Below are 13054 nucleotides of genomic sequence, written 5' to 3'. Positions count from 1 at the left end.
ACCATGTTAACTTGCTGTATCATCAGCTTCATATTCCATAATATAAAACCAGTTGGATTTTCTTGCTTTTCGACACAAAATAAACTGGAGATGCACTTTTACTACAAATTGTTATTGCTTAAGGATTACATCGCCAAACATGGCACGCCAGATTGTACACTGTCAAAGCTCAGCTGCTTTTGTTTTCCGTTCTTTCCTCCCTTGTGGTGCTTACACCAGGGTCGTCCAAAAGACTGCCGGTCAAAAACCCATAGCTCATTCCCCACCTTTATATTTCATTTTGTTTAAATTAATTACATGTTCTGATACCCTTAGAATGTTACAGTCAGTACATTTATAACTTACATTCGTTTCTGTATTTTATTCTTCATAAAATATTTAATTTTTCGCAAAATACTCTCTCCTTCCAGTGAATGTTTATCACTTGTGCTTATTGACATAATTATAGAGGTTTCCGTAACACTAATCTTTTAGTATAAGATCAGTCATTTTACTCTGTTGATTTTCTTTCGATACTGTTCAAATAAATAAAAAATTTTTGACATTGCAATTTGAATTTAATTGCATCATCATAGACTGAAGCAGATATATCGGCCGCATTTTGATGGTCTTTGATGTCTCAGTAGTACCAATTGGCGTGTGGACTGCTCTACTCTGCTAAGGCTGTGCGAAGCATTGGTCCAGTCCTGTCTAGGCTATGGAAGGCTTGCATATGGCTCAGCGTCACCTTCAATGTCACAGATTCTGGACCCATACACTGTTGCGGTGTAAAACTTCCAACAATGGCCTTTCTGACTAGCCCCACGATCAGCCTCCTAGCAGAGATAGGAGTTCTACCATTGTGGGTTCTGTGCCAACAACAGCTAATTGCTTATGCATTCCACATATGCTGTTCCCCAGAGCAGCCGAACTACCATCTTCTCTTTACACACACACACACACACACACACACACACACACACACACACACAGAAGCCCAGGTTGGGGCTTACGATCGCCATCTGCAACCGCTCCTTTTCTTCATATCTCCATTACCTCTTCTCTGGCTTGCTCTCACAAACCTCTGTTTTGCATCCCCCGTCCACAGCTCTATCTTGACCTACAAGTCTGTAAGACTTGGCTGCGTGTGAGGCATTCCACCGCCAACTGTGCTCCATTCTTAGTGTGTTTCAGGGTTTTGAAGTAGTGTATACAGTTGCTGGTTCACTGGCATTGCTTATATTCGTGCAGGATGTAATGAACTCCACTCCTTGGTGGATGGCTGGAGTGTTTTCACTGTGTTGTTTTATCCATCTATTGTGCTGTTGAGTGTATCCGTTCCTTCACTGGCGAGTCCTTCCTTATCTGGAATAACCCCTTGAGTGGTTTTCAAACTCTAGACCAGTGTTACCCTCGCCATCCCATGATTCTGACTATCCAGGATTCCCTTTCTGTTCTTAAATACTGTGAATAGTCAGTGGTCTCTGTCTGGACCCCGAGTCATAGTGGTATCCCAAGGAATGAACTCTGGCAAATTGGCTTATGGCAAGCTGCCTCATAAGATCGATATTCCAGTACCAGACTTTCAGTTAGTATTATGCCTTCAAGTTCGAAGAATTTTGAATATGGAATGGCATATTCTAACTTCGCCAAAGAAACTATGGATGATAATGGAGTCCAGAACTTTGTGGAGGTCCCCATACGGGCCTCTTACAAGGTCTCCCATCATCCTTTGCGGCTCAGCATTGGCCATTCTTGGGTGACTCCTGGTCAACTCCTTGATCATGAGGATATGCCTCACTGGCATTATGGTGCCCATTTGATAGTGGTCCACATTTTGCTGAGTTGTGACCTAACCTAGTCGCTATGCAGTAGACTCGTATAATCTTCCTGACCTGCTATGGCTGGTGTTAGCAGATGGAGTTAGCAGACAATGCCTCAGCATCTGACCTGGTTTTATGGTTTATTAGTGAAAGGGGTTTCTATCACTCTCTCTATGGGAGGGCGCCTCGGCCTTGTCTGCCCATTTAGAAGTTGACAGAATGCTCTGTTCCGACTGGTCAATGGCTATTTGGGCTTGGTGGTGCATCCCAGACCTCGTCCTACCCTTTCTTTTGCCCTTCTTCTATTTCTCTTTCTCTCATTTTCTGTTGGACTCTGTTCTTTCGTGTTTCCCTGTGCTTCTCTCGCCTTGTTCATGTCACCAGTCTGTACTGTGTATTGTTGGGTGGGGTGCTTCAGGTAAGTGGTGGGGGTTATGTCCCCCATCACAGTTTCTGCCTTTCAGTGCCTCCAGCTGTTCCTTTCTCTAAGCTTTGCTGACCTTAAGCAGACCTTGAGGTTTTCTCCCTTATGTTTTATGCACTAGGTGTTTCTTGGATTTGGAGTGTTATAGACTTGGTTATCCTGGGTGGGAGGGACTGATGGCCTTTTAGTTTGGTCCCTTTAACCCTAAACCAACCAACGGTACAACTGCCACCTGTCCCTCACTTCATTCATAGCTAGCGAAGTGGCTGCCTCCCTCCAAGCTGCTAGCTACCCATCCCAACCCCTCTTCCAGCCTTCCTCTCCTTCCACCCACCCCACCCCACCCCACCCCACATCACCCTACCTGACACGACCCCCACTCACTCAGCCCATCTGCCAGAAACATTTTTAATATCCTCTTGTGCTCCGATTAATTCTTAAACAGAATTTAACAGTTGTATGGGTTACAGCCTCAACAAATTTTACTTGGCCACCTCTGAAAGAAACCTAAAACGTCAAACCCTAATGACAACTTACTGTTGGACATAATGCATTGTTAACAGTAAGCAGCAGTTTACAATAGTGAATGCTCCGCACTACCTTCAGTGCAGTTATCAGTATGCTGTGCACAAACATGTGAATTCCACCCAATGAAGTGCGCATGTTCTAGCTTTGTAAAGGAGTGATTCCAAGAGCTAACAAGTTTTCTTTCTATTTCTGTGTGCCTGTTGATGACGTAACACTTCTGCTTTTCGGTAAGTGGCTCCTTTGCTCCTAAATTACTTACATAGATGTGTGTCTGCATTTCTTCCTCCTATGCTCAAAACATTTCAGTGTGCCATTTTTGTGTGAGGCTGCACAGTGGCTGAGCTGGTTTTGATTTCCAGCTGAGCTCAACCATATGCCTGTAGAAAGCCGCTCATTTACTTTTATTGAGTTAATGAATTTTATGTAACTTGGACGCTGTAAGGATCAAGTCAAGAAACTGTTGTGCACTAATGTGTTATGACAAGTGTGTTCTCAGTAATCCACACAATTTCATTTATTTTCTATTGATGTATAAGAGGAGCAAAAAGATGAACAAAGAAAATGGAAACAAACTGGTAATTGAAGCAGTGATACTCCAAAATTTAAATTCAAATGATGTAGAAAGAAATCCATGAGAGAGCATGCAGAAATTGGAAGTTAAAAATAAGATCCCACAAATAGAGAGAGCAAAGTATTTTTTATAAGCCAAGTGCTGGCTGGGGTGGCCAAGCTGTTGTAGGCGCTACGGTCACAGGTTCGAATCCTGCCTTGGGCATGGATGTGTGTGATGTCCTTAGGTTAGTTAGGTTTAAGTTCTAGGGGACTGATGACCTCGGAAGTTAAGTCCCATAGTGCTCAGAGTCACTTGAACCATTAGAAGCAAAGTTCCACCTCTGGAATTCTGTATAACTTAAATGTCATGCCTCTAAAGCACTGCTACATGTCAGCCTTTGAGCTGTTTCATTCCCATACGTGTCTGATATACTTAAGGAATCCATTCTGTGACTGAAACTGCTTTGATGTGTAACCTTTTGGGCTGTAGTTCTACACTCTAACAAAATGATCCAGAGTGAAAGTTTCACTCTTCAGTGATGTGTTTGCCTGTAAGGAGGCTTCATTAAGAATTCAAATTGTGAGCCACACTGGAACCTTTACTGTGCATGTTGCATTTTGTCAGCTCTTAAGGGTTGTTTGTTTTGTTCAGCATGCTCATCATCTTGGAACCAAATTGAAGTTAATCATGTGGGATTACACCGACTATAGCAAGTGTTCATGTAATATAGAACATACCAAAAAAAAAGAAAATATTCATAATTTATTTTCTAAGGATCAATCATTTTGATTGCATCCTCTAACACAGTTGATTATAAGGAACAATAATATATTAATTAATAGGTACTCTGTAATGCCATAAAATTCCTTTTCCATTGTGTAGTCTAAGAGTTTAGAGAAAAGGCATCCACAGCTGTTGTCAGTGTTATTTAGTAGCAGCCTTTGTTGCATCAAAAAGGAAAAAGAGAAGAAAAAGCTTATTGTAACTCCAGGCATACAATGATTTTTTTATATACAGCTGTAGCTGCTATTAAATAACATTTGCACATGGTTATGCAAGCTTGATTTGTGATTGCGTGCTCAGCTGCAGAATGAAAGGTTCATTTTGCAAACTACTCGCACGTTGTGACTAAGCAATTTTGCCACTATATCCCTTATCTCAAGGTGATATTCAAAATAAAGGAGAGAGGTAGTGACAAAATTGAAGATGGGAAGATGCACCACGAGTCTTATTTGTATAACTGTCAGTCAGATAATTGTCTGCAAAACCAGATTAGAGTTCTGGTTGGTCACACAGCTTTAATTTGCGAGGAAGTTTCAAGCCACTGCCACTTCATTTATGTTCGTAACCACTTAAACAGTTTCCTTTTAGTCTTGTTGGAGGAATAATCAGTAGTTTGTATTGTGGCCCACTTGGCTTGGTTTGCAGATAATGTTCCTCTGCAGTTGCATACACTTTTTACAGTATATTTTGTAACCTTAAACAGAAATATTTGAAGACCATTAAAGTTTTTATTTCAACAGTTTTATCTCATTATAACAATTTGCTTTCGCATTTGGTGGAGTACCTTACTGTAAGTTATCTTTTTTTTATATTGCCTTGCTTATAAAGTCATTAGAACTAGATGTGGTTTGCACACAGCTCTATGTGTTGGAAGGTTGATTGTGATAGACAGTAGGGCTGAGAAGCATGACCTGGTTACAAAAAAGATAGTGGTGGGTTTTTTTTAATGAGCTCTTACAGCTTTGTGTTCAAAGAGTGCACTGAGTTACTTTTTGTGACTGAGTGTGCCCAACAGCTGTAGTGTTTCATTAAAGAGTGTGAATTGGAACAGATTACCTTATGTTATTAATGTAATTACACTTCTGTTTTTAATTTTAAGAGAATATTACTCATTTTTGTAGGAACTTCAACATTTTGCTACGTTCTTTGAAAGATTTTTTCCCCTCTTTTTCAGGTGACATTTCGCACTCGTATTTATCACTGTAATATTAATAGCCAGGGGGTTATCTGCTTAGATATATTGAAGGACAACTGGTCACCTGCTCTTACAATATCAAAAGTATTACTATCCATTTGTTCACTGCTTACTGACTGCAACCCAGGTAAGTTTAAAAGCGAATTTTAATTCCTTACATTTTGAAATGCAGTATGTCCTCTGTGTAATAACTAGTTTAAGCTTTTAGACTACCGTCGTGTTTCCTTTGTTTAATACATTTGTAGACAATTTTGAAATTGAATATGTACCTGAGAATGAGAATGTCCATGTAATATGCTAGAATAGTCATTTTTAAGACAGGTATGAAATTTACAAAGTAAAACCTACAGATTACATTTACATTGTAGAGTACATCAGGCAGTATATAAATGACTGTTTTCGTCTCATTTTAAAGTATCTTAAATATTGAGTACAATGTGATTCAGTAATATGGAATTGGTAGCAGAGATCATCTTTACAGAAGTGGAGAAATGAAATGACAAAAGAAGCATAGAAAGTTGAAGGATGTCAGTTACAAGTTTTATGGACAGTGGCCCAAAAGACACTTTAGGATACAGAAAGGTATAGGTAATGGTGTGAACACCATTATGTAGTTCCTTGTGTGTACCTCTACATTTCCTTCAGTGTTTGTGCAGTAGGGTGGATGGGGGTACATGCATGATGTGCGCAGACACAGGAGGAGCTGGTCGGAGTTAACAAACAGCTGAAGATGTTGCTGATAATGCTCAGTCTTCTGAAGGCTGCTGTCTTGGGGTGTAGCAGTGGCAGAGAAACTGATACATTACATAGGACACCTCGGACCTCACTTCTTTTGCCCAACTGTCCGGTCTCACCCATTCCCCCTGTGAGTTGACAAATGGCACTCCTTCACCAGAGTCTGTGCAGGTATATGGTGGGATGGATTAGCTATTTATTGGTAGCTTCAATGTCAGGCATGTTATGGAATCACTTAGGAAAATAGCTTCCAGGACTGAGAAAAGCCAAACATGTGCTTTGTATGTCTGCTCGTGTGGGGGGGGGGGGGGGCGGCACATCTGAAATGTTCAGGCAGCCCTGCCAGCAGCTATACAGTGTGCAAGTTGGAGGTTCTGTTTGCACCAATGATGCCTTTTGGTTGGGGTCTGAGACCGACCTCAGTTTGTACGGGGGAGGGCGAGTGGTGAAGACTGCTGGCCTTGTTTGTGGGGTCCAAGTAGAGCTTAGAATTTTCATTGTCAGTCCCAGTATTGATCAGGGCTTTTGGTTTGGAATTGGTGAAAGGTCTGAGCCAGAGACTCCATTGATTCTGTGACTATCTTGGTTACAGATGTCTGTACCTTTGTTGTACGTAGGGAGCTTTATGAATCACCTAGATAAAGTCATGAGCGCATTATAGAGGAAGCAGCAATTTGGGTAGCAGATTACTGAGAGTGCAATTCCCCCCCCCCCCCCCCTTACATTAATACTTGTTCACTAGATCATGGAAACGACATTTCATAATGCTGTGGAAAGTGTTAGTTTAACATAAATTTTCTTTACGTAATATAAATTTTCCTCTTTCATATTTATTTATTTTTATTTTTTTAAATTTTTTTTTTAAGTGTCAAACTTTTAATGCTATGTGGTAGATGACCAGAGATTTTTGTGGCATCAGAAGTCACCCCTTTCTGTGCCAAGTCAGATTTAACCCTTCCAGGGAGCTGTTGCACTCAAATTATGCTCGTGACTGAGAGCCAGATGAAACCCGAAGTAGAAAGATTTTTAAATATCTAATGAGGTATATGGAATGTACATCAAAAAGATATGTTAATTTCATAAGAGGGGAAGTGTTCTTTACAGTCAATAAAAATATTGCAGCTTCTGAGGTCGAAATTGCAAAGTTATATAGAAACAAGTAAGTGGCCTAGGTGACTCAATTTAATCATCAGTTGCTTTCATCAGCCATCCGTTGAAGTCGTAATAATTATAGAATGATTCAAAGAAATTCTACACACAGTAGCATGGAAGTACCCTGATCAAGCAGTATTAGTTGCAGGCAATAGCATAGCTATTGTGTGTAGACTGGGATATCAATGGATTTGTTGCGGGTGGTATGGGCAGTAAGTCTTGAAAGTAGTTCTGAACACAGTTTTCCAAAATCTCTTGAGCATCTAGTTCAACAACCCACATCCGATGAGAGAATTTTTGACCTTCTAGCCTGATTTTATTGACATTGTCATTATAGAGGCTGAGATTAGTAATCATGATTTCAAGCTTAGTTATCATGATTTCATCATAGGGACAGTGACTACTTTTATTTTTTTATTTATTTACACGTCTATTAGTTCTATAGGACCAAATTGAGGAGCAAATCTTAAAGTCCGTGGAAAGTATCAGTACATGAAATTACAATATAAAAGTAATAACAGATAAAAGAAAATGTTTGAGCCCAAAAAAAGTCTAGCCTTTAGTTTGAGTAAACACAATCAACAATATAACGTAGGAGTCAGCTTACAAGTAACGTCTCAACAGAATAGGAGGAGAGACTCACGAGGAAACTCTTCAGTTTCAATTTGAAAGTGCGTGGTTTACTGCTAAAATTTTTGAATTCTTGTGGTAGCTTATTGAAAATGGACGCAGCAGTATACTGCACGCCTTTCTGTACAAGAGTTAAGGAAGTAAAATACAAATGCAGATTGGATTTGTGCCTAGTATTAACTGAGTGAAACGGCTAATTCTTGGGGATAAGTTGATATTGTTAACAAGGAATAAGTTGATATTGTTAACAAGAAACAACAGTAAAGAATATATATATATATATATATATATATATATATATATATATATATATATATATATATATAACAGAGGGAAACATTCCACGTGGGAAAAATATATCTAAAAAGAAAGATGATGAGACTTACCAAACAAAAGCGCTGGCAGGTCGATAGACAACAATGACGTTTGTTATTGTCACTGTTACATTTCGAAGTCTTTTCTGTCGTCTTATTTATATTTGTGTTTGTTTGTGTGTCTATCGACCTGCCAGCGCTTTTGTTTGGTAAGTCTCATCATCTTTCTTTTTATATATATATATATATATATATATATATATATATATATATATATATATATATATATATATCTGCTTGTGTCTGTATGTGTGGATGGATATGTGTGTGTGTGTGCGAGTGTATACCTGTCCTTTTTTCCCCTAAGGTAAGTCTTTCCGCTCCCGGGATTGGAATGACTCCTTACCCTCTCCCTTAAAACCCACATCCTTTCATCTTTCCCTCTCCTTCCCTCTTTCCTGACGAAGCAACCGTTGGTTGCGAAAGCTAGAATTTTGTGTGTGTGTTTGTGTTTTTTTGTGTGTCTATCGACCTGCCAGCGCTTTTGTTTGGTAAGTCTCATCATCTTTCTTTTTAGATATATTTTTTCCACGTGGAATGTTTCCCTCTGTTATATATATATATGTCTGCTTGTGTCTGTATGTGTGGATGGATATGGGTGTGTGTGCGAGTGTATACCTGTCCTTTTTTCCCCCTAAGGTAAGTCTTTCCGCTCCCGGGATTGGAATGACTCCTTATCCTCTCCCTTAAAACCCACATCCTTTCGTCTTTCCCTCTCCTTCCCCTCTTTCCTTATGAGGCAACAGTTTGTTGCGAAAGCTTGAATTTTGTGTGTATATTTGTGTTTGTTTGTGTGTCTATCGACCTGCCAGCGCTTTTGTTTGGTAAGTCTCATCATCTTTCTTTTTAGATATATATATATATATATATATATATATATATATATATATATATATTGAGAGTTCAGTGTCAAAATACCCAGACTAGTGAACAGGAGTCGACAAGAGGTTCGCAGACTTACACCACTTTATTGCACTAGCTGCCCGTTTCAGAGCCAAAAATATCCTTGGAGAATGGGAAGAATTATCCCAAAATAGAATACCATATGACATAAGCGAATGAAAATAAGCAAAGTAAACTAATTTTTGTGTTGAACGATCACTTTATTTCAGATACTGTTTGAATAGTAAAAGCGGCACCATTAAGTTTGGGAACAGGATCCTGAACATGGGCTTTCCACAACAGTTTACTATCTATCTGAACACCTAGAAATTTGAACTGTTCAGTTTCACTAAACATATGCTAATTCTGTGGAGTTAAAATGTCTGTTTTTGTTGAATTGTGTGTTAGAAACTAAAAACTGAATCACTGTGATTTATGTTAGTTTATTTTCTACAAGCCTTCAACTTAGATCATGAACTGCACTATTTGAAACAGAGCCAGTGTTGCACATAAAATCCTTTACTACCAAGCTAGTGTCCTCAGCAAACAGAAATATTTTAAAATTACCTGTAGTACTAGAAGGCATTTCATTTATATAAATAAGGAACAGGAGTGGTCCCAACACAGATCCCTGGTGCAGCCCCCCCCCCCCCCCAATTTGATTGTGCCTTGTGCCCCACTCAGACCCCACATCACAGCCATTCTCAACACTGTGAGCAGTGACCTTTTGCTGTCTTTTGTTAAAGCAAGAGGTGAATCAATTGTGAGCTACTCACCATATTCTGTAATGGTCCAACTTCGGGAGCAATATTTTTACGATCAACTAAATCAAACACCTTGGTTAAATCAAAAAATATACCTGGTATTTGGAAACCTTCTGTTTAATCCATCCAGAACCTCACGGAGAAAAGAGACTGTAGCATTTTCAGTGGTTAAACCTTTTCTAAAGCCAAACTGTACATTTGATAGCAAATTATGTGATATAAAAGGATCAATTATCCTTACTTACACAGCCTTTTCAGTAACTTTAGCAAAACTGATGGCATAGAAATAGGTCTAAAATTGTCTACTTTATCCCTTTGTCTTTTTTCATAAAGCAGCTTTACTACTGAATACTTTTAATTAGTCAGGAAACTGACCATTATTAAAGTAAAAACTACAAAGATGGCTAAGTACAAGGCTAACATGTGCAGCACAGTACTTTACTATTCAGGTAGGCACTCCATCATATCCATGAGAGTCCTTAGTCTTCAGTGCTTTAATTATTGACTCAATCTCCCCCTTGTCAGCATCACAGAGGAGTATTTCAGACATCGATCTCGGAAAGGCATTTTTCGAGAGTTATGATTCACTGTAGAAACAAAGTTTTTGTTTAATTCACCAGCAATGCTCAAAAAATGGTTGTTAAATACTGTAAGTGTATCTGACTTACCAGTAACAGAAATATTTTTACTACGAACTGACTTTATATTGTTGACCTTGTGCTGCTGACCAGACACTTCCTTCACGTCTGACCATATGGTTTTAATTTTATCCTGTGAATTTCCTATTCTATTTGTGTACCACACAATCTTTGTTTAACTAATAACATTTTAAGCACCTTACAATACTGTTTGTAATGGGCTACTCTAGGTTGACTGTGACTACTTCTAACATTTTGTTCTACGTGATATTCTTATCCCACTAGTCAGCCACCCAGGCTGCATTTTACTCCTAGTACCCTATTTAGGATGTTCTAATGGAAAGCAACTTTCAAAGAGTTGAAATATGTTAAGAAAAGCTTTATATTTGTCATCTGTGTTATCGGAACTATAAACATCCTGCCACTCTTGTTCCTTAACGAGGTTTAAAAAACTCTATTGCTGTTGGTTTAGCTTTCCTACATAATTTGTAATTATATGTAACATTTGTTTGAGTACGAAGCATTTTAGTGTTAAAATTTGTGCATCATAGTCTGAAAGGCCAATCACCCTTCTACTAACAGAATGCCCATCTAGTAATGAAGAATGAATAAAAATATTGTCTATGGCTGTGCAACTGTTCCCCTGCACCCTAGTTGGAAAAATACAGTCTGCATCAGATCTTATGAGTTTAGGAGATCTACCAACATCCTTTTTCTTGCACAATTACGTACAAAATTAATGTTGAAGTCACAACATGTAACTAATTTTTGGTACTTCGTATAAAGTGAACCAAGAACCCTCTCTAGCTTGAGCAGAAATGCTCTGAAGTCAGAGTTAGGGAACTTACAAACAACAACTATTAGAAGTTTTGTTTCACTAAATTCAAATGCCCAATTCCTTCTAAATTTAATAAAGCAATTAAGAAAGATAAGAGGGTTTTGAAGCTGGAAAGAGCCTATAAACAGTTGTTAGCATTATACAGTGAACGGCCGTAATTTAGTCCCAATGTGATGAACATAGAGGAATTGGGGCCAAAGTTTAAAATGATAGTAAATCACATGGTTTAATGACAAAATTCCGAAAATGTTGAGGAAACTGTTTTATTGTTACTTCAAAATAGACTGCGGAAATGTCAGCAGCCAAAGTTATAGGAATTCCTCTGTCTATAAAAAGTTGATCCACGAAGCAAATAAATACCACCATTGTACCTTAGGAAAATATTTTGGCGAGAACACGAGATAATTCTGGTACCACATAAAATCACTTACCAAGTTGAAGGCTTCAGTCCAGTCACTCACCCTCCAGTCAGGTGTCAGTAGAAGATAGCAAAAGGAAAGCAGAAGTTTTAAATCTTGCATTAAATGATGATTCATGTAGGAGTATTGTAAAGGCATGCCTTTGTTTCACCATTGTGCAGAAAACCAATACAGTATAACCCCGCTTTTGTGTTCCCAGAATTAACGTTTTCCCACCGTTTATGACACTTTTTATCGGTCCCGTCAAATTTCCTGTGCCCACAATGTTAATTTGCACCTGATTTTGCATTAACGTATTTATAATTTTCCCCCGATTCGTGCATTATGAAAAAGTGTTTGTGGAGAAAGTATGATGCTGTCATAATGTTGGTCGTCCAGTAGTGTTTACAAATATTAAGTGGTTAAGTTTCTTGACACCAGGCCAATCACTCAGTGGATTTGAACGGGTAAATGAGTAAAAGTTGTAACAATTCTTGCCGTATCTCCCGCTGCTGCCAAGCTCTATGTGGCGTGGTGGCTGATAGGAGTAACAAGGTTCGTTCGAATGAAGATACCATGATAAATCACAACCATTTCCAAACTGTCTCTAATGCGCAAGTGCAGTTTTGTGATCGTTGTGATCATCGTGACACCTACGTCAAACCATATTTAGAGTGTTACAGCGTATGGCCACGTGGAACGCTAGTTGACAGCATCATTCACTTTGTGTTGCTCAAATGTTTCGCGTGTAAACACAGTGCCAGTTACGTATTGTATTCATGCTGAGCAAAACGTGTTTCGAGAATTTATTCTCATTGTCAAGTTAAGTAATTACGTATGTATTTTTTGTGATGTTACAGAAAGAAATAATGTGAGTGATAGTTTGTGTGTGTGTGTGTGGGGGGGGGGGGTCTACATAACTGATGATGCACAGTACCCGATAACCTCAAAAAGACGAGCACAGTGCAAGAGATCCATAATAACACACATTCAAACACAATACAAAATACTTATTTACTTATTTGCACTTGACAACGAGAAAAAATTATCGAAACACGTCATTAAGCATGACAAAATATGTAACTAGTGCAGTGTTTCATTATTTAAGTAATGAATGACGTTTGAAATTAAGTCAAACGTTTCCATTTCCGAGACAGTTATCAATTCCAGTTAAATCAGCGGTTTTTATTAGATAATAAAAAAGTCCTTGACAAGTGATTTGATGCCTGTACATCAAGTGCAAGGGGATATCTTATACGTAACTTTTATAGCTTAAAACCTTACTTCCCGCATTTTACACCATTTTTTTCTGAAGTCCTTGAAAAGTGTAAAAGTGGGGTTTCACTGTAAGTTCAAAG

General features: G+C 38.6%; 1 protein-coding gene across 5 annotated transcripts in view; it reads left to right on the top strand.

The window, feature by feature from the left end:
• Window positions 1-13054, top strand: part of LOC126251331 (ubiquitin-conjugating enzyme E2-24 kDa) — a 48678-nt gene that overhangs the window by 21083 nt on the left and 14541 nt on the right. For all 5 annotated transcript variants that reach the window (XM_049951689.1, XM_049951699.1, XM_049951716.1 and 2 more), the window contains exon 5: window positions 5265-5412. In XM_049951689.1, the coding sequence (XP_049807646.1) occupies window positions 5265-5412 (148 nt within the window). The remainder of the gene's footprint in view (window positions 1-5264; window positions 5413-13054) is intronic.

This window comes from Schistocerca nitens, chromosome 1 (genome assembly GCF_023898315.1).
Source record: "Schistocerca nitens isolate TAMUIC-IGC-003100 chromosome 1, iqSchNite1.1, whole genome shotgun sequence".
Classification (NCBI taxonomy): Eukaryota; Metazoa; Arthropoda; class Insecta; order Orthoptera; family Acrididae; genus Schistocerca; species Schistocerca nitens.
The sequence above is the reverse complement of the archived record's forward strand: the minus strand, read 5'-3'. Positions and strand labels throughout refer to the sequence as shown.